General features: G+C 43.9%; 1 protein-coding gene across 3 annotated transcripts in view; it reads right to left on the reverse strand.

Annotated features, from left to right (window-relative positions):
* zgc:123010 (uncharacterized protein LOC641500 homolog) overlaps nt 1–26,286 on the reverse strand; it is a 120,002-nt gene extending 93,716 nt beyond the window's left edge. Inside the window, exon 1 of one of the 3 annotated variants that reach the window (XM_068002048.1) lies at nt 26,096–26,285. In XM_068002048.1, coding sequence (XP_067858149.1) covers nt 26,096–26,153 — 58 coding nt within the window. In that variant the 5' untranslated portion in view covers nt 26,154–26,285. Of the gene's footprint in view, nt 1–26,095 lie in introns of all 3 variants that reach the window. The other 2 variants (XM_068002049.1, XM_068002050.1) reach the window with 2 other exon arrangements.
* Between the last annotated feature and the right edge of the window lie 1,200 nt (nt 26,287–27,486).

A 27,486-nucleotide genomic window follows, 5' to 3' on the forward strand; every position in this document is an offset into this window, starting at 1 on the left:
TGAAGTCCCTCATCCCCGGTACCATTCCAGTAAATCTCCTCTGCAAACTCTCGAAGGTCTCAACATCCTTCCTAAAGTGTGGTGCCCAGAATTGAACACAATACACCAGCAGTGTTTTATAAAGGTTTAGCGTAACTTTCTTGCTTATGTACTCTATGCCTCTATTTATAAAGCCCAGGATCCCATAAGCTTTTTTTTTAAAAACAGCCTGCTCAACTTGTCCTGCCACCTTCAAAGATTTGCATACATACATCCCCAGGTCACTCTGTTCACTTTAAAATTATACATTTAGTTTATATTGCCTCTCCTCATTCTTCCTACCAAAATGTATCACTTCACATTTCTCTACGTTAAATTTCATATGCCACGTGTCTGCCCATTTCACCAGTCTGTCTATGTCCTCCTTAAGTCTGTTACTATCCGTCACATTGTTTACTATATTTCCAAGTTTCGTGTCATCTGCAAACTTTGAAATTATATCCTCTATACCCAAGTCCAGGTCATTAATATAGATCATTTGAAGCAGAGGAAGTTACAGGGCTATGGGGAGGGAGAGCAAAGCAGTGTGATTAGCTTTGGATTGCTCTAGCAAAAAGCCGGTATAGGCAAGACGGGCTGAACGGCCTCCTTCTGTGCTGCAAACTTCTATAATTGTGCAAAAAAAACACAATCCCTTAAACAGTAAAACAAAGAAGTCATGTCGTAGGACTTATAAAAAGGTACAAGAAGTGAGCAATAAGGCTGCAATTTAATCAAGTGTTTCAGATGATCTCATTAACCACAAGAGCTAAATATGAGATTAAATTACACCCGTTCACCAGCTCATCATCATTATGATCATGCGTTAGGACCTCAATGAAATCATTCTGACAGCTACAAGACTGGAGAGGGAGAGGTGAGGATGATGCCATCTGCATAAAATACTACAATCGCCTGCTTAGCGATGGGGTGGGAATTAGCAATTGCTTTTTTTTTAAGTTAACTTTGGATTTTTCCCACTAATACTAGAGGGCAAGTTCACTTTCTCAATGTCTATATACATACATACTTTCAGCTGAGCACTGGATTATAATGAGGAAAACCTTGCTTGTTTTATCGTTGCCCAGGACCGCGGAAGCCAATTTCAGTACCCCGCTGTCAACCTCCCTGATGCTACATAACTTAGTACAGACCAGGGATCAAACCATCAAACCTAGTGCTTTCTTTTTTTCAGTATAATACGACACCATGCATTTATCCATCCGGTCATTGGTGGCGGAGGAGGGGGGGGGGGGTCCTAAATTACAAGTTATAACTCAATCTCTTGATTCAGGGAATCATCCAAACTTCTCAATTAGAATACAACCTTCTGTTCACTTCTGAGTATCATTACAAAATGAACAGAATAGGAAAAAAAAGAGATATAAAGGTGCTGGAGAAGGTGCAAAAAAGATTAACAAGGATGATACCAGAACTGAGAGGTTATTCCTATCAGGAAAGGCTGAACAGGCTGGTGCTCTTTTCTCTAGAAAAGAGAAGGCTGAGGGCTAACCTGATAGAGGTCTTTAAGATTATGAAAGGGTTTGATAGGGTAGACGTAGAGAAGATGGTTCCACTTGTGGGGAGAGACCAAAACTAGAGGACCATAAAATATAAAATAGTCACTCATAAATCCAACAGGGAATACAGGAGAAACTTCTTTACCCAGAGAGTGGTTAGAATGTGGAATTCACTACCACAAGGAGTAGTTGAGGCAAATAGCATAGATGTTTTTAAGAGGAAGCTGGATAAGTACATGAGGGAGAAAGGAATAGAAGGATATGTTAGATGAAGAGGGGTGGGAGGAGTCTCGTGTGGAGCATAAACACCGGCTTAGACCACTTGGGGCAAATGGCCTGTTTCTGTGCTGTACATTCTACGTAATTATATATACACACAAGTTCTCAATTCAATTACAGGCTTGTAATCACTTGCTGTTTTCCGTTATTTTACATATTGTAAGCATACATCATATTATAAGAAAAAAAATGGCTATTGCAGCCAGTAATCTGATCATGCTGTAACAATATTTGGCAGGCTATGAAGTTACTTGAGCCACTTGTCTTGATAAATTCCTTACAGCTTACTCATAGCAATGTATTACATCCTTTGCGTGTTCAAACTTGAAACATGCTGGCAAAAAGATTCAACCATGCATTGCAATTAATCCTTCTGCTTTAATCTCAAGTAAAAAGTAATTATATACATATACATCTATATACATACACATACATACACACAAAGTAAAGCCACATCAAGTAAAGCATGCTTTCTTTTAAATAGGAAAAATGAACAGAAAGGAATTAAAAATCTCGTCAGTTAGCCACCCCAATGGTTCAGTTGGTTAACGCAGTGTAGGACTGAGCCACGCAGAGAGGGAAGCCTGTGCTGGGTGAGCTGATCACTAAGGCCACTCTTTGGGAAGATGCGTTTTTCTTAACTTAAAACATCAATCCAGTTTCTTTCGAATATTGTGTTAACAGTGAAGGATGGGGGTAATTGGGTTTGTGTCGTGGTTATGGTACTGCACTATCAACCCAGAGATCATGACCTCAAATCCCACCGTGGCAGTTTGCAAAATCGAATTTTAATAAATCTGTGGTCATTTGTGCGCTGGCACCAGAAGAAACAAAAAGATGATCAGGCTATCAGATAGTCATATAAACCCAACTGGTTCACCAATGTCCTTTAGAGAAGGGATCCCAGTCTGACCTACAAACGACTCCAGTCCCATATTGTGGTTCAGTGCATAGCACTCTCGTCTCAGTCAGAAGATTGTGGGTTCAAGTCCCACTCCAGGGACTTCAGCACATAATCTAGGCTGACAGTACTGAGGGAATGCTGCACTGTCGGAGATGCCGTCTTTTGGATGAGGCGTTAAATTGAAGCACCATCTGCCCTCTCAGGTGGACGTAAAAGATCCCATGGCACTATTTCGAAGAAGAGCAGGCGAGTTCTCCCTGGTGTCCTGGTCAATATTTATCCCTCAACCAACATCACTAAAACAGATTATCTGGTCATTATCACATTGCTGTTTGTGGGACCTTGCTGCATGCAAATTTGGCTGCCGCATTTCCTACATTACAACAGTGACCACATTTCAAAAAAGTACTTCATTGGCTGTAAAGTACTTTGGGACGTCCTGAGGTGGTGAAAGCCGCTTTATGTGGTGGACCCTTAATGCCCTCTGAAGCGACCTAACAAATCACTCAGCTGACCTTAGCAATTCTGAGAATTGGGGTTACCACTGGCTGCGAGAGCCCATCTGTTGGGAGCTGACAGGCACTCTCAACACTAAACCCAGTATTAAAGAAGCTCCAGAGTCACAGCAACAGTGTAAAAGCAGAACAGTAAATTGTACTGCCTTAAAGTGTACTTTCAAAATGATGAGGAGTTTTGATAATTTCTCCTTATTTACTCTGTTTCCATTGGCAGGAGGGTCAGTAATTAGAGGACACAGATTTAAGGTAATTGCCAATTTTGTAATTGACAAAAGAACCAGAGAGGAGACGAGGAGAATTTTCTTTACGCAGCAAATTGTTATGATGGAATGCACTGCCCGACACCGAGGCATATAAGGAGATATTAGGACAGGTGACCAAAAGCTTGGTCAGAGAGGTAGGTTTTAAGGTGCATCTTAAAAGGAGAGAGATGTGGAGTGATTTAGGGAGGGAATTTCAGAGCTTAGAGCCTAGGCAGCTGAAGGTACAGCTGCTAATGGTGGAACAATTAAAATGAGGGATGCGCAAGAGGCCAGCGTTGGAGGAGCGCAGAGATCTCGGAGGGTTACAGAGATAGGGAGGGGTGAGGCCATGGAGGGATTTGAAAGCAAGAATGAGAATTTTAAAATCGAGGCGTTGCCGGACTGGGAGCCGATGTAGGTTAGCGAGCACTGGGGTGATGGGTGAACAGGACTTGGTGCGAGTTAGGATGCAGGCAGAGTTTTGGATGATCTTACGTTTACGGAGGGTGGAAGATGGGAGACTGGCTAGGAGAGCACTGGAATAGCCATGACTAGAATTGTTATGACCTGGAATGTACTGCCTGAAAGGGAAGCAGATTCAAAAGTAACTTTCAAAAGGGAATTGGATATAAACTTGAAAAGGAAAAATTGTCGGGGCTATGGGAAAAAGAGCTGGGGGGGGGGGGGGAATTGGTTAGCTCTTTCAAAGAGGCGGCACAAGCACGATGGGCCGAATGGCCTCCTTCTGTGCCGTAAGATTCTATAGTATCAGCATTGATAGGATTACAATATGCCCAATGACAACTCTGAACTGATTTAAGTTTTGTGGAAACGTATTGTTTACTTGAATACAACTGGACGAGGCCACTCAAACTGTTGAAGTCTTAGCTCACATTGGTGCGGCACCCAGTGTCTGGATTTAATCTCTCTCTGCTATAATGCGTTGTGAATCCTGACTGGTACAACAGCCTGGCACTGCCTAATTATTAGTCCTCAGCTATGGTGGTGTTCCTAATGTCTTCTTGCTGGAAGGTACCACTGCTGAAAGCTGGCAGTGCTAGGCCTCCAATCTGGTCCATGCTGCACTTGCACCAACAATGGAGGTAGCACCAACTTTAGACACAGGGCTGGAAGGTCAATGAGGTTTGGACTGCTTGTCGCTGGGGGCTCTGGAAGCCAGCTCAAGACATGGCATTTGCCACCACATGGAGAGGCAGCAGTACCTCCGGCTGCAATGTAACGCTGCCAATGGAAGGAGAGGTCATCTGCTGGCAGGCAGAGCTGCCATGCCCATCAGCGCAGGCTCATTTTCTTACCCGCTGCCCTGCAGAGACAGTCACCAGCCAGTCGGGGCAGGTCTCCCAGACAGATAACGTGAAGAATGGTCGATGTGGGAGAGTGGCCACTTCATGTGGAACTGTAGCCCAGCACAGGTTAGTGCCTTCAGGACAGGAGGAGAGAAAAGGAGTTCCTTAATGTCGGCATTAGGGTAATTGCTTTGTTAAGATATCACAATAAACTCTGACTACTTCCAAAATTCTTCAAACCCCAGGAATGTAGTTGGGTCATTCAGGAATTGGCATAGTTCCAACAACAGAGATAGGGAGGGGCGAGGCCATGGAGGGATTTGAAAGCAAGAATGAGGAAGAGTAGGAAGGCAGTGCAGGGGTCCCCTGCAGTCATCTCCCTCCAAAACAGGTATACCGTTTTGGATACTGTTGTGGGAGATGGCTCACCAGGGGAAGGTGGCAGCGGCCAGGTTCATGGCACCGTGGCTGGCTCTGCTGCACAGGAAAAAGAGTGGCAGAGCTATAGTGATAGGGGACTCGATTGTAAGGGGAATAGACAGGCGTTTCTGCGGACGCAACCGAGACTCCAGGTGGTATGTTGCCTCCCTGGTGCAAGGGTCAGGGATGTCTCGGAGCGGCTGCAGGACATTCTGGAGGGGGAGGGTGAACAGCCAGTTGTCGTGGTACATATAGGTACCAACGATATAGGTAAAAAACGGGATGAGGTCCTACAAGCTGAATTTAGGGAGTTAGGAGCTAAACTAAAAAGTAGGACTTCAAAGGTAGTAATCTCAGGATTGCTACCAGTGCCACGGGCTAGTCAGAGTAGGAATGACAGGATAGCTAGGATGAATACGTGGCTTGAGAGATGGTGCAAGAGGGAGGGATTCAAATTCCTGGGCCATTGGAACCGGTTCTGGGGGAGGTGGGACCAGTACAAATTGGACGGTCTGCATCTGGGCAGGACTGGAACCAATGTCCTAGGGGGAGTGTTTGCTAGTGCTGTTGGGGAGGGTTTAAACTAATGTGGCAGGGGGATGGGAACCGATGCAGGAAGTCAGTGGGAAGTAAAGTGGTGATAGAAACAAAAGGCAGTAAGGGAGAGTGTACAAAACATGACCGGACAGATGGTCTGAGAAAGCAGGGCAAAGACCAAGGGAAGTCTAGATTAAACTGCATTTATTTCAATGGCTAAGGGAGGGGCAGGACTGGCAGTTCAATTTTCCAGGGTACAGATGCTATAGGAAAGATAGAGCAGGAGGTAAGAGAGGAGGGGGAGTTGCGTTCTTGATTAGGGAGAACATCACGGCAGTAGTGAGAGGGGATATATCCGAGGGTTCGCCCACTGAGTCTATATGGGTAGAACTGAAAAATAAGAAGGGAGAGATCACTTTGATAGGATTGTACTACAGACCCCCAAATTGTCAACGGGAAATTGAGGAGCAAATATGTAAGGAGATTACAGACAGCTGCAAGAAAAATAGGGTGGTAATAGTAGGGGACTTTAACTTTCCCAACATTGACTGGGACAGCCATAGCATTAGGGGCTTGGATGGGGAGAAATTTGTTGAGTGTGTTCAGGAGGAATTTCTCATTCAGTATGTGGATGGCCCGACTAGAGAGGGGGCAAAACTTGACCTCCTCTTGGGAAATAAGGAAGGGCAGGTGACAGAAGTGTTAGTGAGGGATCACTTTGGGACCAGTGATCATAATTCCATTAGTTTTAAGATAGCTATGGAGAATGATAGGTCTGGCCCAAAAGTTAAAATTCTAAATTGGGGAAAGGCCAATTTTGATGGTATTAGACAGGAACTTTCAGAAGTTGATTGGGACAGTCTGTTGGCAGGCAAAGGGACATCTGGTAAGTGGGAGGCTTTCAAAAGTGTGCTAACCAGGGTTCAGGGTAAGCACATTCCTTATAAAGTGAAGGGCAAGGCTGGTAGAAGTAGGGAACCTTGGATGACTCGGGAGATTGAGGCCCTAGTCAAAAAGAAGAAGGAGGCATATGACATGCATAGGCAGCTGGGATCAAGTGGATCCCTTGAAGAGTATAGAGATTGCCGGAGTAGAGTTAAGAGAGAAATCAGGAGGGCAAAAAGGGGACATGAGATTGCTTTGGCAGATAAGGCAAAGGAGAATCCAAAGAGCTTCTACAAATACATAAAGGGCAAAAGAGTAACTAGGGAGAGAGTAGGGCCTCTTAAGGATCAACAAGGTCATCTATGTGCGAAACCACAAGAGATGGGTGAGATCCTAAATGAATATTTCACATCGGTATTTACGGTTGAGAAAGGCATGGATATTAGGGAACTTGGGGAAATAAATAGTGATGTCTTGAGGAGTGTACATATTACAGAGAGGGAGGTGCTGGAAGTCTTAACGCGCATCAAGGTAGGTAAATCTCCGGGACCTGATGAAATGTATCCCAGGACGTTATGGGAGGTTAGGGAGGAAATTGCGGGTCCCCTAGCAGAGATATTTGAATCATCGACAGCTACAGGTGAGGTGCCTGAAGATTGGAGGGTAGCAAATGTTGTGCCTTTGTTTAAGAAGGGCGGCAGGGAAAAGCCTGGGAACTACAGACCGGTGAGCCTGACATCTGTAGTGGGTAAGTTGTTAGAGGGTATTCTGAGAGACAGGATCTACAGGCATTTGGAGAGGCAGGGACTGATTAGGAACAGTCAGCATGGTTTTGTGAGAGGAAAATCATATCTCACGAATTTGATTGAGTTTTTTGAAGGGGTAACCAAGAAGATAGATGAGGGCTGTGCAGTAGACGTGGTCTACATGGACTTTGGCAAAGCCTTTGACAAGGTACCGCACGGTAGGTTGTTACATAAGGTTAAATCTCACGGGATCCAAGGTGAGGTAGCCAATTGGATACAAAATTGGATTGACGACAGAAGACAGAGGGTGGTTGTCGAGGGTTGTGTTTCAAACTAGAGGCCTGTGACCAGCGGTCATAGAGTCATAGAGAGTCATAGAGTCATACAGCACGGATAGAGGCCCTTCGGCCCATCGTGTCCGCGCCGGCCATCAGCCCTGTCTACTCTAATCCCATATTCCAGCATTTGGTCCGTAGCCTTGTATGCTATGGCATTTCAAGTGCTCATCCAAATGCTTCTTGAATGTTGTGAGGGTTCCTGCCTCCACAACCCTTTCAGGCAGTGAGTTCCAGACTCCAACCACCCTCTGGGTGAAAAAGTTCTTTCTCAAATCCCCTCGAAACCTCCCGCCTTTTACCTTGAATCTATGTCCCCTTGTTATAGAACCCTCAACGAAGGGAAAAAGCTCCTTAGTATCCATCCTATCTGTGCCCCTCATAATTTTGTACACCTCAATCATGTCCCCCCTCAGCCTCCTCTGCTCCAAGGAAAACAAACCCAATCTTCCCAGTCTCTCTTCATAGCTGAAGCGCTCCAGCCCTGGTAACATCCTGGTGAATCTCCTCTGCACCCTCTCCAAAGCGATCACATCCTTCCTGTAGTGTGGCGACCAGAACTGCACACAGTACTCCAGCTGTGGCCTAACCAGTGTTTTATACAGCTCCATCATAACCTCCTTGCTCTTATATTCTATGCCTCGGCTAATAAAGGCAAGTATCCCATATGCCTTCTTTACCACCTTATCTACCTGTTCCGCCGCCTTCAGGGATCTGTGAACTTGCACACCAAGATCCCTCTGACCCTCTGTCTTGCCTAGGGTCCTCCCATTCATTGTGTATTCCCTTGCCTTGTTAGTCCCTCCAAAGTGCATCACCTCGCACTTTTCCGGGTTAAATTCCATTTGCCACTGTTCCGCCCATCTGACCAACCCATCTATATCGTCCTGCAGACTGAGGCTATCCTCCTCGCTATTTACCACCCTACCAATCTTTGTATCATCAGCGAACTTACTGATCATACCTTTTACATTCATATCCAAGTCATTAATGTAGACCACAAACAGCAAGGGACCCAGCACCGATCCCTGTGGTACCCCACTGGCCACAGGCTTCCAGTCACAAAAACAACCTTCGACCATCACCCTCTGCCTTCTGCCACTAAGCCAGTTTTGTATCCAAAGTGCCAAGGCACCCTGGATTCCATGGGCTCGTACCTTCTTGACCAGTCTCCTGTGGGGGACTTTATCGAAGGCCTTACTGAAATCCACGTATACCACATCCACTGCGTTACCCTCATCCACATGCCTAGTCACCCCCTCAAAAAATTCAATCAAATTAGTCAGACATGATCTTCCCTTGACAAAGCCATGTTGACTATCCCTGATTAATCCTTGCTTCTCCAAGTGGAGACTAATTTTGTCCTTCAGAATTTTTTCCAATAATTTTCCTACCACTGATGTTAGGCTCACTGGCCTGTAGTTCCCCGGTTTTTCCCTACTCCCCTTCTTGAATAATGGTATTACATTAGCGGTTCTCCAGTCCTCTGGCACATCCCCTGTGGCCAGAGAGGTTCTGAATATATGTGTCAGAGCCCCCGCAATCTCCTCCTTTGCCTCACACAGTAGCCTGGGATACATTTCGTCCGGGCCTGGGGATTTATCCATTTTTAGGCCTGCTAAAACCGCCAATACCTCCTCCCGCTCGATGTTAATATGTTCGAGTATATCACAGTCCCCCTGCCATATTTCTATGTCTACATCGTCCTTCTCCATAGTGAAAACAGATGCAAAAAATTCATTTAGAACCCCTCCTACATCTGCCGGCTCCACACACAGATTGCCATTTTTGTCCCTAATGGGCCCTATTTTTTCCCTAGTCATCCTCTTACCCTTAATATACTTATAAAACATCTTAGGATTTTCCTTTATTTTGCTCGCCAGTGTTATTTCATGGCCCCTCCTTGATCTCCTAATTTCTTTTTTAAGTATCCCCCTGCACTTTTTGTACTCCTCTAGGGCTTCCTCCGTCTTTAGCCTTTTGTATCTGCCAAAAGCCCTCCTTTTTTTCCTAATCCATTCTCGTATATCCCCTGACATCCAAGGTTCCTTGGAGTTCTTGGAACCACCCTTGACCTTTACGGGAAAATGTTGCCATTGTATGGTCTCAATCTCCCTTCTGAAAGACTCCCATTGCTCCGATGCGGATTTTCCTACAAGCAGCTGATCCCAGTCCATTTTGGCCAGATCCTGCCTTATCCTATTAAAATCGGCCTTCCTCCAATTTAGAACCTTTATTTCCGGCCCCTCCCTGTCCTTTTCCATGACCACCTTAAATCTCACTGAATTATGGTCACTGTCACCAAAGTGCTCACCTACTAGCACTTCTTCCACTTGGCCGGCCACATTCCCTAGAATTAGGTCCAGTACCGCCCCCTCTCTTGTAGGACTTTCTACATGCTGGCTCAAAAAGCTCTCCTGGATGCACGTTAAGAATTTTGTACCCTCTAAGCCTTTTACACTCTGAGTATCCCAGTTAATATTGGGGAAGTTGAAATCCCCCACGATTATTACCCTATTATTTGCACAATTTTCTGAGATTTGCCTACATATCTGTTCCTCGATCTCCCCCTGACTGTTTGGGGGCCTATAGTACACTCCCATCAAAGTGCTTGCCCCCTTTTTGTTTTTAAGCTCCACCCATATGGCCTCATTAGAGGAACCTGCTAATATATCATCCCTCCTTATGGCAGTAATTGATTCTTTAATTAATATTGCGACCCCCCCTCCTCTTATACCTCCCCCTCTGTCTCGCCTGAAGATTCTGTACCCCGGAATATTGAGCTGCCAGTCTTGCCCCTCCCTCAACCATGTCTCTGTGACAGCAACAATATCATACTCCCATGTGTTTATCAACACCTTCAGTTCATCCACCTTATTCGCAAGACTCCTTGCATTAAAATAGATGCCATCCAGCCTCAGGGATCGGTGCTGGGTCCGCTGTTATTTGTTATTTATATTAATGATTTGGATGAGAATTTAGGAGGCATGGTTAGTAAGTTTGCAGATGACACCAAGATTGGTGGCATTGTGGACAGTGAAGAAGGTTATCTAGGATTGCAACGGGATCTTGATAAATTGGGCCAGTGGGCCGATGAATGGCAGATGGAGTTTAATTTAGATAAATGTGAGGTGATGCATTTTGGTAGATCAAATCGGGCCAGGACCTACTCCGTTAATGGTAGGGCGTTGGGGAGAGTTATAGAACAAAGAGATCTAGGAGTACAGGTTCATAGCTCCTTGAAAGTGGAGTCACAGGTGGATAGGGTGGTGAAGAAGGCATTCAGCATGCTTGGTTTCATTGGTCAGAACATTGAATACGGGAGTTGGGATGTCTTGTTGAAGTTGTACAAGACATTAGTAAGGCCACACTTGGAATACTGTGTACAGTTCTGGTCACCCTACTATAGAAAGGATATTATTAAACTAGAAAGAGTGCAGAAAAGATTTACTAGGATGCTACCGGGACTTGATGGTTTGACTTATAGGGAGAGGTTGGATAGACTGAGACTTTTTTCCCTGGAGAGTAGGAGGTTTAGGGGTGATCTTATAGAAGTCTATAAAATAATGAGGGGCATAGATAAGGTAGATAGTCAAAATCTTTTCCCAAAGGTAGGGGAGTCTATAACGAGGGGACATAGATTTAAGGTGAGAGGGGAGAGATACAAAAGGGTCCAGAGGGGCAATTTTTTCACTCAAAGGGTGGTGAGTGTCTGGAACGAGCTGCCAGAGGCAGTAGTAGAGGCAGGTACAATTTTGTCTTTTAAAAAGCATTTGGACAGTTACATGGGTAAGATGGGTATAGAGGGATATGGGCCAAGTGCAGGCAATTGGGACTAGCTTAGTGGTATAAACTGGGCGACATGGACATGTTGGGCCGAATGGCCTGTTTCCATGTTGTAAACTTCTATGATTCTATAACACACTAGCAGCTCTCCGATATTTTGTAAAACATGCGGTTTGTTTACTTTGTCAATAGTGCCAGTAACTCAGCATCATTACAGACAGAGACGGGAGAATTTATAATGGGGAACGAAGAAATGGCAGTGAAATTAAACAAACACTTTGTGTCTGTCTTCACAGAAGATGACACAAAAAACCTCCCAGAAATACTAGGGAACCAAGGGTCTGGCAAGAATGAGGAACTGAAAGAAATTAGTACTATTAAAGAAATTAATGGGACTGAAAGTCGATAAATCCCAAAGACCTGATGATCTACATCCCAGGGTTTTGAAAGAGGTGGCTATCGAGATAGTGGATGCATTGGTTGTCATCTTCCAAAATTCTATAGATTCTGGAATGGTTCCTGCAGATTAGAGGGTAGCAAATGTAACATATTTAAGAAAGGAGGGAGGGAGAAAACAGGGAACTGCAGACCTGTTAGCCTGACATCAGTAGTAGGGAAAATGCTAGAATCTATTATAAAGGATGTGATAACAGGACACTTAGAAAATAATAGGATTTAGCAGAGTCAACATGGATTGATGAAAGGGAAATCATGTTTGGCAAACCTATTGGAGTTCTTTGAGGATGTAGCTAGTAGAATAGATAAGGGGGAACCAGTGGATGTGGTGTATTTGGATTTTCAGAAGGTTTTCAATGAGGTCCCACACAGGAGGTTGGTGAACAAAGTTAGATGCACATGGAATTGGGGGTAGTATACTGGCATGGATTGAGAATTGGTTAACAGATAGAAAACAGAGAGTAGGAAAAAACAGGTCTTTTTCAGATTGGCAGACTGTGACTAGCGGGGTACCGCAGGGATCAGTGCTTGGGCCCCAGCTATTCACAATCTATATCAATGATTGGGATGAGGGGACCAAATGTAATATTTCCAAGTTAGCTGATGACACAAAACTAGGTGGAAATGTGAGTTGTGAGGAGGATGCAAAGAGGCTTCAAGAGGATGTAGGCACGCTAAGTGAGTGGCAAGAACATGGCAAATGGAATATAATGTGGAAAAATGTGAAGTTATCCACTTTGATAGGAAAAACAGAAATGCAGAGTATTTTTTTTTAAAATGGTGAGAGATTGGGAAATGTTGATGTTCAAAGGGTCCTGGATATCCTTGTACATAAGTCACTGAAAGCTAACATGCAGGTGCAGCAAGCAATTAGGAAAGCAAATGGTATGCTGGCCTTTGTTACAAGAGGATTTGAGTACAGGAGTAAAGATGTCTTACTGCAATTATATAGGGCATTGGTGAGACTGAACCTGGAGTATTGTGTACAATTTTGGTCTCCTTACCTAAGAAAGGATATACTCGTCATAGGGAGAGTGCAACGAAGGTTCACCAGACTGATTCCTATGATGGCGGGATTGTCGTATGAGGAGAGATTGAGTAGACTAGGCCTGTATTCTCGAGAGTTTAGAAGAATGAGAGGTGATCTCATTGAAACATACAAAATTCTTACAGGGCTTGACAGGGTAGATGCAGGGAGGATGTTTCCTCTGGCTGGGGAGTCTAGAACCAGGGGTCACAGTCTCAGAATAAGGGGTAAGCCATTTAGGACTGAGATGAGGAGAAATGTCTTCACTCAGAGGGTAGTGAATCTTTGGAATTCTCTACCCCAGAGGGCTGTGGAGGCTCAGTCACTGAGTATATTCAAAACAGAGACCGATAGATTTCTAGATATTAAGGGCATCAAGGGATATGGGGATGGTGCAGGAAAATGGCGTTGAGGTAGAAGATCAGCCATGATCTTGTTGACTGGCGTAGCAGGCTCGAGGGGCCGGATGGCCTACTCCTGCTCCTATTTCTTATGTTCTTATGTCGAATCAAACCTGCCGGCATTGCAACATCCTCTCTTTTGCTTTCTTATTTTCTGCCTCCTTCTTCACCCTGATTGGCAAAATATCCCACTGGTTAATAGCTGTGATAAAAAAGGAGCCAAGACCCGAACCAGCGACACTCATCTTCAGTGAAAGGTGGCAAACCAGTTAAGGGCACTGTTACACTGTGCTGCCGGCATACTCCCCTCACCGCCACAATATCAAGGAGGTGCAATCCATGCCTTAGCTGGCACCTGGATCTTCCTCAAATTTCTAAGAGCAGCTGTAGAAGCATGGAAAACACCACTTTCTATTAAGCCCCAAGGATGGGGTGGCAAGAGAAAAAATACTCACCGATCGTGGATCTCCGCCTGCTCTGGAGGCACCCCCACAATACAAAAATACTTCTACATTTCTCCACATGATTGAAATTACTCTTGGCTTGGTGTCCACGGTCTCTTTTTCCCACAACCCAAAAAGAAAAATTTGCATTTATATAGCGCCCTTCACGACCTCAGGACGTCCCAAAGTGCTTCACAGCCAATGAAGTACTTTAGAAGTGTAATCACTGTTGTAATGTAGAAACACAGCAGCCAACTTGCACAAAGCAAGGTCCCACAAACAGCAATGTGATAATGATCAAATCATTTGTTGTACTAATGTTGGTTGAGGGATAAATATTGACCAGGACATCGGGGAGAACTCCCCCGCTCTTCTTTGAATAGTACCATGCGATCTTTTATGTCCGCCTGAGAGGACGGACGGAGCCTCGGTTTAACGTCTGAACCTCTGACACCTCCCTCAGTACTGCACTGGAGTGTCAGCAACCCAAGCAGATTGCATAAGATCGCACAAGGTTCGGTCCCAGGTCTGTGCTCAGTCAACGCATCTCATCCAAGGCACAGTGGAGGTTGTACAGTTGGTTGCATTGCTCCTGGGTTAGGGAAGGAAGGGGGGAAAAAAAAGACCTGACCAGGGTTCCAGCTCCTGATTGCAAACGCGAGGGCAGGATCGGGCTCAGCTGGGTTGTCCTCCAGAGTCAGATAAGCCGCCGACACTCACCATCTAGGCTCTCACGCACAAACAACGGCCATTTGGGCAAGATGTCAAAAGTCGAAAACTCATGTGACTGCACTGTAGTAAGGGAGGTGACGTCTTCAGGAGATGAATGAAGAAAATAACAGGAGAAAAACTGGAGAGATCAGTCAGCTTAATTGTATCCATATGATTTACATCAATTAATGTTAATTGTATTCAGGTAGTGCGTATCAATTTATATATGAGAGCTGATCTAGGGTGTGGAGTGGGAAATGTGGATCTCTGTGAATAAAGGCTTGGAAGCAACTGAAGATCTAGTATTCCATCCTTCACCACCTGGCTATCCAATTTATTACAAGTGACTCAGTTGATAGTACTCTCATTTCTGGGTCGGAAGACAGCTTAGAATCATATATCATATCACAGAAGGAGGCCAGTCGGCCCATCATGCCTGTGCCAGCTCTTTGAAAGAGCTATCCAATTAGTCCCACTACCCTGCTCTTTCCCCATAGCCTCAGAGGCCATTCAGCCCATCATGCCTATGCAAGTTTTTCAACTGGACCTATCTGCTCTAATCCCATTTCCCTGCCCTTTCCCAGTATTCTTTTGCACTCTTCTTTTTCTAATCCAATTCCCTTTATTGTTATAGTCTCTGCCTCAGTTTAAAAGCTTGCCATGCAAGAAATATTTCCTTTCCCTATTCTCATTTACAAAATGTATTAATTTATACTTATCTCCCTTGAACTCGATCTGCCACCTATTTACCCATCCTACTAGCCTATCTATGACCTCCGGCAATCTCTTACTATTGTTCTTACAATCTTTCAGTTTGGTGTCATCAGCAGATTTCAACATTGTTCCCTCAATTCCTGAGTTCAGATCATTTCGGTGTATACTAAATAAGGACGGCCCCAACACATAGAAACTGTCTCTTACCCTTGATGGTCGTCGTTTCCCAAATGGTCCCCGACCTTTAGGTATTCTACTTGAGGACGCTAAACTATCACAAGCAGATCTCGATGTGTTGGGGGAATGGGCCCTGTGTTTGGCAATGATGCTTAACTTAGAAAAGTGCAGTGTTATGCACATGGCCAGATCTAATGTTAAATATACCTGCACCCTAAAGGGAACAGAACTGAAGCTAGTGGTGAAAGAAAAAGATCTGGGCGTTATAGTGAAGCTATAGCTAAAGCAAACATGACTAGGTTGTATTCACAGGACAATTCACTACAAAACAAAGCATACCATTTTGTCTTTGTACAAGACCTTAGTTAAGTCTCAGTTAGAATACGGAGTCCAGTTTTGGTCTCCCCAAATGGTGGGGGATATTGAGGCTTTGGAAAACGTACAAAGGAGGGCCACAAGATTGATTCCTAGTTTAAAACAACTTAGTTACCCGGATATGCTTAAAGAGCTGGGTCTGTATACTTTAGGGAAGCGTAGACTCCGGGGCGATTTGATCAAGGGTTCATAAAATTATGAAGGGACTAGACTGTGCTTACGTGGACCAATTATTTCAACTGGATAGGTTAAGGAGGACCAGGAGTCACGCTTACAAGTTACAAACAGCACAGCCAGGTTCGATATTAGGCAGTTGCTCTTTTCCCAGAGAATAGTGCACCTGTGGAACAGGCTACTGGTTCGTGCGGTGAACTCTGATTCATTGCATTTCTTCAAGCAGGAGCTGGATCTGTTTCTGGCTGGGGTGGAGATCACCTTGTACAAGAGATAGGTACCCGTAATAAAAATCAGGGTCAATGTTCTCTCCTGGACTAGTTGCGATTGCCTAAAGGGGTCGCCGAGGAATTTTCCAGATTTTATTTACCCCCCCCCCCCCCACTCTAACTGGCCCGGGTTTTTATCTGTTTTTTCATCTCTCTCAGGGGATTACACGGCTGAGTGGGTCGGGATTGTCTGCACAATACATCACGACTGTATGGGACAGGCTAGATGGACCTGCTGGTCTTTTCCTGCCCCAAGATTTTTGTATGTTCGTGTGTACTTGCTCCACTTAACTACCCAAGAGAAAAATCAAATAATGCTTCCTTCCTTGTTGAAATAGCAACATATTGGGGGTAATTTTAACCTAACTCACCTGGTGGGAAACTGGCACGATCAGATCAGCCGCCCGTTTTACATGCTGCCCGATTTTACCTTCCACACCTTAGTAGACCACTTTCCCACAGGTTGTAGCTAAGCAGTGCTCTTAGAGGGACGGTTCAGGTTAAACACTGCTCCACTTTAGCATCGAATGGGACACTGAAAAAGGACTCTTCACAGTAATTTTATAAAACTTCCATGAGCGTCAATGGACCACCCGAGTACTTTTTAAACTTGGCTTCACACCGGACTGGCGTTATATCCAAGGTGTGAGACAGCTCTCTGGAGAGGATTTTGGCTTTAGTGGATTCTGGAGTCAGATCAAGACCTAACTGAGCATTTATTCTCCCACTTGTGCATCACCGTACACCCTAAATCACTTCACACTGACATGAAAGTGTCAGCATAATTGCAGCCTAGTTCTTGCCTTTGCCTCCAGTTAAAGTGATTCACAGCTGGATAACCCTCCCTACCTTTTCCATTGTCCCCTAAATGCCTACTCAAGTTAGAACAGCATGATAAGCCCATTCCATAACCATACTGTCACAATCACAATCATGTAGATACAAACTTATCACCACATCAAAGCTGGGAACCACCACAAGGGCTGTCAAATTGTGTTGCTGATGTTTCAAAGGGGAAATTTAATCTATGGATCATCTAATTTTAGATCCTACTAGAGGAAGTTGTAATACAGTTACAGGCATCTCTCAGTCATCCATTGTTATTTTGTACAGACCTACAGAATGGCTGGTGAGAGGCACCCTCGGAGCAGGCATTTTAGTCAATGCTCTTCCTTCATTAAGTTTAGCTCCAATGATATCATGCATTGTGGGACGGGCGACATTGGAGGAAGGTCCAAGGTCAGAAAATGAAAGTCGCAATCATGACTTTTAACCTGTATTCTAACAGGCTCAAGGGGCTGAATAACCTACTCCTGTTCCTAGGATCCTAAAGAAACCCAATACCATAGATAAAAAGAAAAAAAGTAAAAGGCAGAAAGAAAGAAAAAAGATTTGCATTTCTGTAGTGCCTTTCACAACCACAGGACCTCCCAAAGCCCTTTACAATCAATAAGGTACTTTTGAAGTGTAGGCTCTGTTGTAATGTAGGGAAATAGTTCTGTAGCATAAACTAGCCAGCCATGCAAATTAGGCAAAGTGTTTTGCACAAGTAGCAATTACATTTTACTGCACAGCAAGGATGCTGACTGGCTTGCAACACTGTGTTTGTTAAGTATGTTTTGGGGCATCTCCAATGTTGTGAAAGAATTGCTAAAAACCAAACCCAGATGTCTGATTAGATGAAATACATACTAATATTTTCCTGTGTTCCAATACCACAATAATCAGTCTCACTCATTTTATTCGGCATATACTTATAGGTCCGATGGTGCCACGTTCACCTCTGAGTCAGAAGATTGTGGCCTCACTCCAGCACTTGAAACATAATCTAAACTGACCTCTTTGGAATTCTCTCCCTAAACCTCTCTGCCTCTCTGCCTCTCTCTCCTTCTTTAAGGCACTCCTTAAAACCTACCTCTTTGGCTGAGCTTTTGGTCACCTGTCCTAATATCTCCTCATGTGGCTCGGTGTCAAATTTTGTCTGATTATGCTCCCGTGAAGTGCCTTGGGACGTTTTACTCCGTTAAAGGCGCTATATAAATGTAAGTTGTTGTTGTTCAGCGAAGTACTGACATTGTGAGATGCTACCTACTATTCCTAATTACACCCTCCCCTGTAGTGGAGTTGCTGCAGTGCCACCACAGGCAGGAGGATACAATTACAGCGTGACAAGTTTACAAAGGAAGTTTCCATTATAAATATTGACATAGGAATGTACAATGGTAATACAAAAATGAGGACAGAATGTATGACTTTAAAATAGGGTCTGAATCATGTCTATGCAGGCAATTATTCCCCCTTCACTTGAAAACTACACTTGGTTTTGATTCCCTGTGTGCATTACAGGAGGTTGACAAGTAAAACAATACCAGTCAAAGGTTTGGTTCAATAAACATCAGTCTCCAGTGCACACTCTGATCCAAGCCTGCAGATGTATTACTGTATTGACCTCAATGGTTTCACACCACAATTCAAAGCCCAAACTCGTATCGAAAGCTTTCACTGTAGTTGAATTTCAGCCAGCCCTGATTCTATCCCTTGATAGCAGTTGTCATTTTGGAACACAATAACAGTCAAAAGTTTCCAAGTACAACGACCCATGAAGTATTGACAATCAAGAACTATTACAGTTCTTTGCAGCAGATGTCAGGTGTTTGGCAAAAGAACCAGAGGCGACATGAGGGGAAAAAAATTACGTAGCAAGTTGTTATGATCTGGAACGCAACTTCCTGAAACGGTGGTGGAAGCAGATTCAATAGTAACTTTCAAAAGGGAATTGGATAAATACTTGGAAGGAAAAAAATGTGCAGATCCATGAGGAAAGAGCAGGGGAGTGGGGCTAATTGGATAGCTCTTTCAAAGGTACAATGGGCCGAATGGCCTCCTTCTGTGCTGTATCATTCTATGTTTCTGTGACAGTGACTTTTTATTTGAAATAGTTCAAATGTTTAAAAGAAACATTAGAGGTCAGAAAGTACCACTTGACATCATCAGATGAAGCTATTAAGTTTAAAAAGATAAAAATGAAAAGCAAAATACAGCAGATGCTGAAAATCTGAAATGAAAACAGAAAATACTGGAAACACTCAGTATTTGTGGAGAGAGGAAGGTATTGGGTTAACATTTCAGGTCGATGACCGTGCATCACATTTTTTTGATCATTTATTCACAGACAGCCAGCCAGTGGTTCCCAACTGAAATGGCTTGACGGCCAAAGCAAATATTATGGGGTTTGTCAAACTTATTGTGGCCAACCACAGGAGCCACGCCTTCATTCGATGACCCTTCAATTTTGGTTCTATAGTAACGCACAGTGTGTTCTCCTGTACGCAGCTCGATCAGTAGACTCGTGTGTAGCCTGCCTATCCTTCACCTAGGACACTCGCTCCACATACCCCTGAGATACTGAGCAAGTTGGAATTCAGTGCTGATCTTCAGCAAATAAAAGCATGTTATACTACCAGCAGGAATGGCTATCCCAATTTCTACATTACAAACTTCATAATCAGCTGGGTGAATCACATCTTTGCAATTTATTGCCAACTCTGTGCAATTCAGTGATACACTGTTTCTCCATCCAATTTTATCACCTCCTCCAATGAAGGCCCTGGCCCATCCTGGGATACTGTCCTATAGAGATCAGCAGCCCTGCAGTAATCTCACCCAAATGGCCACGTGTGAACCTCACAACCTAACCCAATCCTGTCCTCAACCGCAGACACACACTTTCCTGCAAGAAAGAAAAGAACTTACACTTATATAGCACCTTACCACGTCTCTCATTGGCTTTGGCGGAATTTCTTCACGTATACTGTTATACCGAGTTTATGCCATGAATCTAGAAGAGTTATACTCTATGCATTATCAACCAAAGCTGTGCAAGACCCTACACAAGGGAGTCTGACACTCTTCCACTCCAGAGTCAGGTATGGACCCAAATCGGGAGTTGTGCCGTCATTTTTGTATCAATGCACGAGACAAAGTGGCAGAATAACTGCACCGAGTCAGCCTAGCAACAACACTCGAGTGTAACATTCCTACACAATGTAACAAGCAGCACATTTTAAAAACACTCCCACTATGTTTATTGCAACGACGAGCTACTTAAAAAGTGATACTATCTTTGTTGATAGTCTGTTTAGTAAACTTACTCCTCAAAGTTTGCCAAATGCACCAATAAGGATAGCACAAATAATTAGGACAAGTAGGAACATAGGAACGGAGTAGGCCATCCAGCCCCTCGTGCCTGTTCCGCCATTTGATAAGATCATGGCTTATCTGTGATCTAACTCCATATACCTGCCTTTGGCCCATATCCCTTAATACCTTTGGTTGCCAAAAAGCTACCTATCTCACATTTAAATTTAGCAACTGAGCTAGTATCGATTGCCGTTTGCAGAAGAGAGTTCCAAACTTCTAACACCCTTTGTGTGTAGAAATGTTTTCTAATCTCGCTCCTGAAAGGTCTGGCTCTAATTTTTAGACTGTGCCCCCTACTCCTAGAATCCCCAACCAGCGGAAATAGTTTCTCTCTATCCACCCTATCTGTTCCCTTTAATATCTTAAAAACTTCGATCAGATCACCCCTTAACCTTCTAAACTCTAGAGAATACAACCCCAATTTGTGTAATCTCTCCTCGTAACTTAACCCTTGAAGTCCGGTTATCATTCTAGTAAACCTATGCTGCACTCCCTCCAAGGCCAATATGTCCTTCCGAAGGTGCGGTGCCCAGAACTGCTCACAGTACTCCAGGTGCGGTCTAACCAGGGTTTTGTATAGCTGCAGCATTACTTCTGCCCCCTTGTACTCTATTCTTCTAGATATAAAGGCCAGCATTCCATTAGCCTTATTGATTATTTTCTGCACCTGTTCATGACACTTCAATGATCTATGTACCTGTACCCCTAAGTCCCTTTGGACATCCACTGTTTTTAACTTTTTACCATTTAGAAAGTACCCTGTTCTATCCTTTTTTGATCCAAAGTGGATGACCTCACATTTGTCTACATTGAATTCCATTTGCCACAGTTTTGCCCATTCACCTAATCTATCAATATCGCTTTGTAATTTTATGTTTTCATCTACACTGCTTACAATGCCACCAATCTTCGTGTCATCGGCAAAGTAATTTGTTGTGGCAAAAAAATGCCCAAAAGCTCAGGGTGTCTCTGCCCAGGTCTCACTGTGTCGATGTCTCTGTCTCTGTCTCCCTGCCCCACCATGACGGCACACTTAGTGTGTTGTCACTACTCTCACTCTACCTTAATGATGAATGGGCAGTAGATGGGGAAATTTACACAATGTCGCACCATGACAAGTCACTTGCTTTAAGGATGCTGCAACTTGTGTTATCAAAGCTGAATCACAGAAATGTCAGCGCAACATTAATAGCATGTGGTCAATCTCCCTCTACATTCAGCAGCACAGTACCTCTTTAATGCTCTGGATCAGTCCGATAACCAAAATAGCACCAGTTAGATTGCTGTGCAGAATTATCTTGTGCACTGTACTGACACTGAACACTGATTAAAACTACTGCCCTGTAATTAATGCTAAAACTATTACAAAATCATGAGGAGAATTTCTTACTTAAAAGGAACATTAATGCACTTGGCTTAAGGTTATTTAAGTTTCAGCTGTGGCTCAGTAGGTAGCACTCTCGCCTCTAAGTCTAGAAGATTGTAGGTTCAAGTCCTGCTCCAGAGACTTGATCACAAAATCTAGACTGGCACTGCACTGCAGTATTGAGGGAGTGCTGCATTGCCAGAGGTGCCGTCTTTCAGGTAAGACGTTAACCTAAGGCCCCATCTGCCCTCTCAGGTAGACGTAAAAGATCCCATCGCACCATTTGGAAAGCAAGAGAGTTCTCCCCGGTGTCCTGGCCAATATTTACCCCTCAACTAAAATCAGATTATCTGGTCATTGGCACATTGCTGTTTGTGGGACCTTGCTGTGTGCAAATTGGCTGCTGCATTTTCTACATTACAACAATGACTACACTTCAAAAGTACTTTATTGGCTGTAAAGCGCTTTGTGACATCCTGAGGTCATGAAAGGCGCTATATAAATGCAAACTCTTTCTTTCTCAGCAAGTCATCAAATTGTTGTCAGGAGTGGGAACACTGGCTCATTTTTCTCCCTCCCCAACGCAGAGTGTCTTTCTTCAACATTTTGTTGCCTATGATTCTTGCCTCAGTAATTTACCACGACAGCATCCATTACAACATAGAATGTTCGATCCAGCAGGTCCCTCTGTGCTTGACTCACCAGGGGAATCATATGAAAAATATAGTCCGGCCAGGGCATTATATTCATCGAGGGAGTGAGGGTTGAAGCAATTTTCTTACTCTTGGTTGCTGGTTGGGGGTCAGGATGATCCTGTTTACTCGTGGTCCTCTCAAGTGTAAGAGTAAGTGCGGAGAGTGAGTGCGCGAGAGGGAGAGCGCCACTCCTTCCACCAAATACTTTCACGTGAAATGAGCTTGGGGTAAATTTCAAACTAGTTGCTTAAGGACAATCAGAAATGGTTACTGGGCAAAGAGTAGCTGGAAATAAGTAAGACTTTACAAGTCCATGGTCAAAGATTGTTTTGCAGCAGCTCGTGAAGTTTCAGGAGGAGCAACAGGCAGCACAGTTTTAGTCACGGTCTTCCTTAAAAACACCACCTTGCATTTATATAGTGACTTTAAACGTACAAAATGTTCCACAGTGCGATACATGGGGATGGGAAGGGAGGAGAAATAAAATTAAATTGATAAAAAAGGAGTGAAGGAGCAAATGCCAAACCATAGTGAGACAGTTAGGATGGATGGCTTCAAGATTAGTTGAAAAGATGAGTTTTTGAGAAAGTTTTTTTTTAAGTTGGAGAGAGAAGTAGAGAGGCGGATGGGTTTGGGGAAGAGTGTACCACACAGTAGGACTGAAGCAGCTAAGACTCTTCCACCAATGGTGGGATGAAGGGAGGGGGAGACGCACTATAGCCAGAATCAGAGAACTGAAGGGTGCAGGAGGGGATATAAGGATAGACTGGATCAAGGCCATGAGAGAGATTTGATGATGAAGATTTTAAATCTAATGCACTGGAGGTCAGAAAGCCAATGTGGGTCGGGTGGATGGTATCAATGGGTGAGCAGGACACAGTATGGGCAGTTGAGTTTTGAACAAGTTGGAGTTTATGAAGGGGGGAGAATGTAAGGTTGGCGTTACAGCTTTGTTTACACTAGCTTTACAACTTGGGTTCAGCGTCGATGATCACTCAAATAAAGAAAGGAAGAGTGGCATTTATATCGCACTTTTCACGACCTCAGGACGTCCCAAAGCGCTTTACAGCCAATGAAGTACTTTTGAGGTGTAGTCACTGTTGTGATGTAGGACAACACTCCCATAAGCGGACCTTGCATCCCCTACAAACCAGGGTGTGCTGTTACCCGCCCAGTATCGAGGCAAATGTAGCGAGATTCCAAGATCAAACAGGGCACCCGTAACTGCATTCCAGTTTACCTAAATATATCATGTGCTGCCACGTGAGCTCATTTTTGGAAGATGAAGGAATATACGCTTGAGACTGAGGCCGTTAACCGAGACACATTTATTTAACATTAAACAGGTAAATAAACAGCGCTCTGCACAATCTGTATATTTACAGTAGTTACAACTTTACTATTCCCCTTGAAATATCGAAACAGCAAAGACGCTGCTACTACATTAACTCTCAACATCAAATTGCTTCTTCCTGAAACATGGTCACTTTTTATGTGGCAATACACTGCCACGGATGTAGTTCAATCTCCTTGCTGGCCTCAGACTGAGACAAAGTCAGCCACAAATATACCATCATAATCCATTCAAGATATAATCAGAGCAAAGCCCATTAAATACTGAGTCTCTCAGAACCACATTATATTAATAGCCACTTGTAGCACTCAATACACAAATGATACTTAGGGCCAGGACCCAACTTCCAGTGAGTCCATACATTTGCCCTGACTACTTAAACACAACACTGGGCTGGATTTTGCTGTAGAAATAATGGGAGGCTAACAGCGCTCACCGTTATTTATGTGCTCATCAAACAGTAACTTTCAGCGACCGCACATACGCAGTTAAACACGGAAATCGGGAAACTGCTGTTCGAGGTGCGCAAAAACGGAATCTCACCATTCAAATATACTGAACGGTGGGAAGTTCCTGTACTGACATCGTAGATAGCGACTAAACTCGCTACAGAAAGTTAGGTCAAGGCATTTCAAATCTAAGTATCCTTTTAACAGTGTGGTAAGTCTTAATTACTGCCAAACAACCTCTCCCTGGCACTGAAAATTAACTTTTACAAGTGTGGAGTCTCATTCCTTCAGATTTTAATTATTGTTGAACATTTATGACAACTACTTAAACAGCACATTGTCCATGGATGCAGCATCTGATGCAACAACTTGCATTTATATAGCGCCTTTAACTTAGTAAAACATCCCAAGGCACTTCACAGGAGCGTTAAACAAAATTTGACACCAAGCCACATAAGGAGATATTAGGACAGGTGACCAAAAGCTTGGTCAAAAGAGGTAGGTTTTAAGGAGGAGAGGTAGAGAGGTTTAGGGAGGGAATTCCAGAGCTTAGGGCCTAGACAGCTGAAGACATGGCCGCCAACGGGGCAACAAAGTAAATCGAAGATGCGCAAGAGGCCAGAATTGGAGGAGCGCAGAGATCTCGGAGGTTGTAGGGCTGGAGGGGGTTACAGAGATAAGGAGGGGAGAGGCCATGGAGGGATATGAAAACAGGGATCAGAATTTTAAAATTGAGGCGTTGCCTGACCGGGAGCCAATGTAGGTCAGCGAGCACAGGGATGATGTGATTGGGACTTGGTGCGAAAACCTACCCCAGTGTCTCCAGAAGGGGACAGAAAGAAGGGGAGGAGAGAAAACTGGAGAGTAATCTAATGACTTCCGCATATGCTTTATTTTTCGAAACGAGGTCCAATGCAACTTTGGAGAATTGCCGGTTATGCTACTATAGTACAGGATTTTTGCTTCAGATTCCCTCAGAAGGCCGTAGGTTCAAACCCCACTCCAAGACTTGAGCGCATGATTTAGGCTGACATATCATCGTTAGAATGTGATGCATTGTCAGAGCCACCATCCTTCAGACAGGATATCTGCACGTTTCAGTGGACATTAAAGATTCCAGAGCACTATGTGAAGAACAGGGAGTGTCCTGGACAACACTGTTCCCTCAAACAGCACCACAACAGATTAAGCAGTCAAATCATCTCATTGCTGGGATCTTGCTGTGCACAGAACAGCTGCCATCTTTGCCTACAGAACCATAATTATTGCACAGTAAAGTAACTTACTAGACTTGGAGAGATTTGGGATACTTCGGAGACCTGATAAAACATTACAACAATGCAGATCCTTTCTTAAATTAAGCTCAATGCCCTTTTACACACCCACGTTGCTATTTTTTTGATCTACTGTATGTAGGGCAGGAAAAACACATTAACCACAGGAAACAAACTCAGCATTGAGTCTGATCAGAAAACATTGCATTTTCTGTTGATATATTTTTAAAACTCTTAACAATGGCGCTGATTAACTGACAGCACAGTTGGTAAAAAGGGAGAGAGAGGGGGAAAAAAAAGTCTTCCAGAAGACATAACTTCCTCAAAATAGTCGCCTCGCAGCTCGTTTGGCATTAAAACAAAATTCCAAGCATTTACAGCGCTTAAAACTAACTTAACTTTTATCGTCAGTGCCAGGCCCTCGGTGTCAATGAGGGAGGGTTTCTACTGATGAAAAGTTTCTCAATGAGTGGCGACGGACGGCAAAGTAGCCAAGGGCGCTCGGGCACTCACCTCTGGGGAAGCCGAGGAGTCTGTAGAGGTCTCTGACTGACAGCATGTCACCCCGCATTCGGCATTCTCCGGGTCGCAGCGGCGAGCGGGTTCCCCGCACGCCCGCAGCCAGGCTCCCTCTCCCGGGCTCAATCCCCACTCCCCGCCTATGCGCAAACTCCCCAGCCCCGGCTCAGCTGCCACAACAACCCGTCCGACTAGCGGAGGGAATGGGTCTTTGCAGAGAGGGGAGAGGGGGGGAGCGCTCCTCTCTCAAATACAGTGCAAAGGCATCAGTGTGCGGCGACCCTCCTCCGCACGCAATGCAATTAATAATAATATTTTAAACGTCGCACCTCCTAATGCAACATAATAATAAAAGTAAAGATTGGCCTTCCAAATATTGCCATAAAGCAATTGTTAAATTAATATGTAAACAATTTTACAACACCAAGTTATAGTCCAGCGATTTTTATTTTTTGAAATCGTTGGACTATAACTTGGTGTTGTAAAATTGTTTACAATTGTCAACCCCAGTCCATCACCGGCATCTCCACATCATAAATTAATATGGGGTGTGCACCTTTAAATCCAAAATCAGCCAGAAATAAAACCAGAAAATCTTGGCAACACTCAGCAGGCCAGGCAGCATCTGTGGAAAAAGGAAGGTAGGGTTAGTGTTTCAGGTCCATGACCTTTCGTCAAAACAATTCTGAGTGTTTCCAGCATTTTTTTTTTCTGTTTTTATTTCAGATTTCCAGCACCTGCAATATTTTGCTTTTCATTAACAGACAGCACAATTCCAAATCCAGCAAATTGCAAAAAGGAAAAAAAATATATAATACGGAACTTCCTTCCAAATGCGACACTTTGCAAAAATATATAATGATTAATGATGAAATATGGGGAGCATTTCTCCAAATGGGTCATATTGCAAGTAAAAGCGCCACTCCAAATGGACTACATTACAAGAAAAAATGTTGGACTATAACCTGGTGTTGTAAGACTCCTTACATTTGTCCACCCCAGTCCATCACCGGCATCTCCACATCAAGAAAAAAATAGGTGTGTGTTCTTGCAAAGTTCAAATCTTTTCCTTTTCAATATACACACTTAGATGTAATTATCAAAACTGCAGCATCCTCTTTATTCCCCAACTTAAACCCTGTTAAAATGGCCCTTTCCTTTCAGATATCCAGTCTTTCTTCATATAACTGTCTAGTTGCCTTAATGGGCACTGCCTTTATGAAGGTGAGGTCTGGCTGACCTTTTTTGTGTGTTTACAAACAGAGGACGCAATAACCTAAACTTCATGGAGACACAACGCTCATGCTAGGAGAAATGAGAGAGGGCTTTTTTAGCTCATCACCCTAGCCCAAGAAAAAAATATTTTACCAAACATTTTTTTTTGG

The sequence above is a fragment of the Heptranchias perlo genome, chromosome 21 (assembly GCF_035084215.1).
Source record: "Heptranchias perlo isolate sHepPer1 chromosome 21, sHepPer1.hap1, whole genome shotgun sequence".
Lineage (NCBI taxonomy): Eukaryota > Metazoa > Chordata > Chondrichthyes > Hexanchiformes > Hexanchidae > Heptranchias > Heptranchias perlo.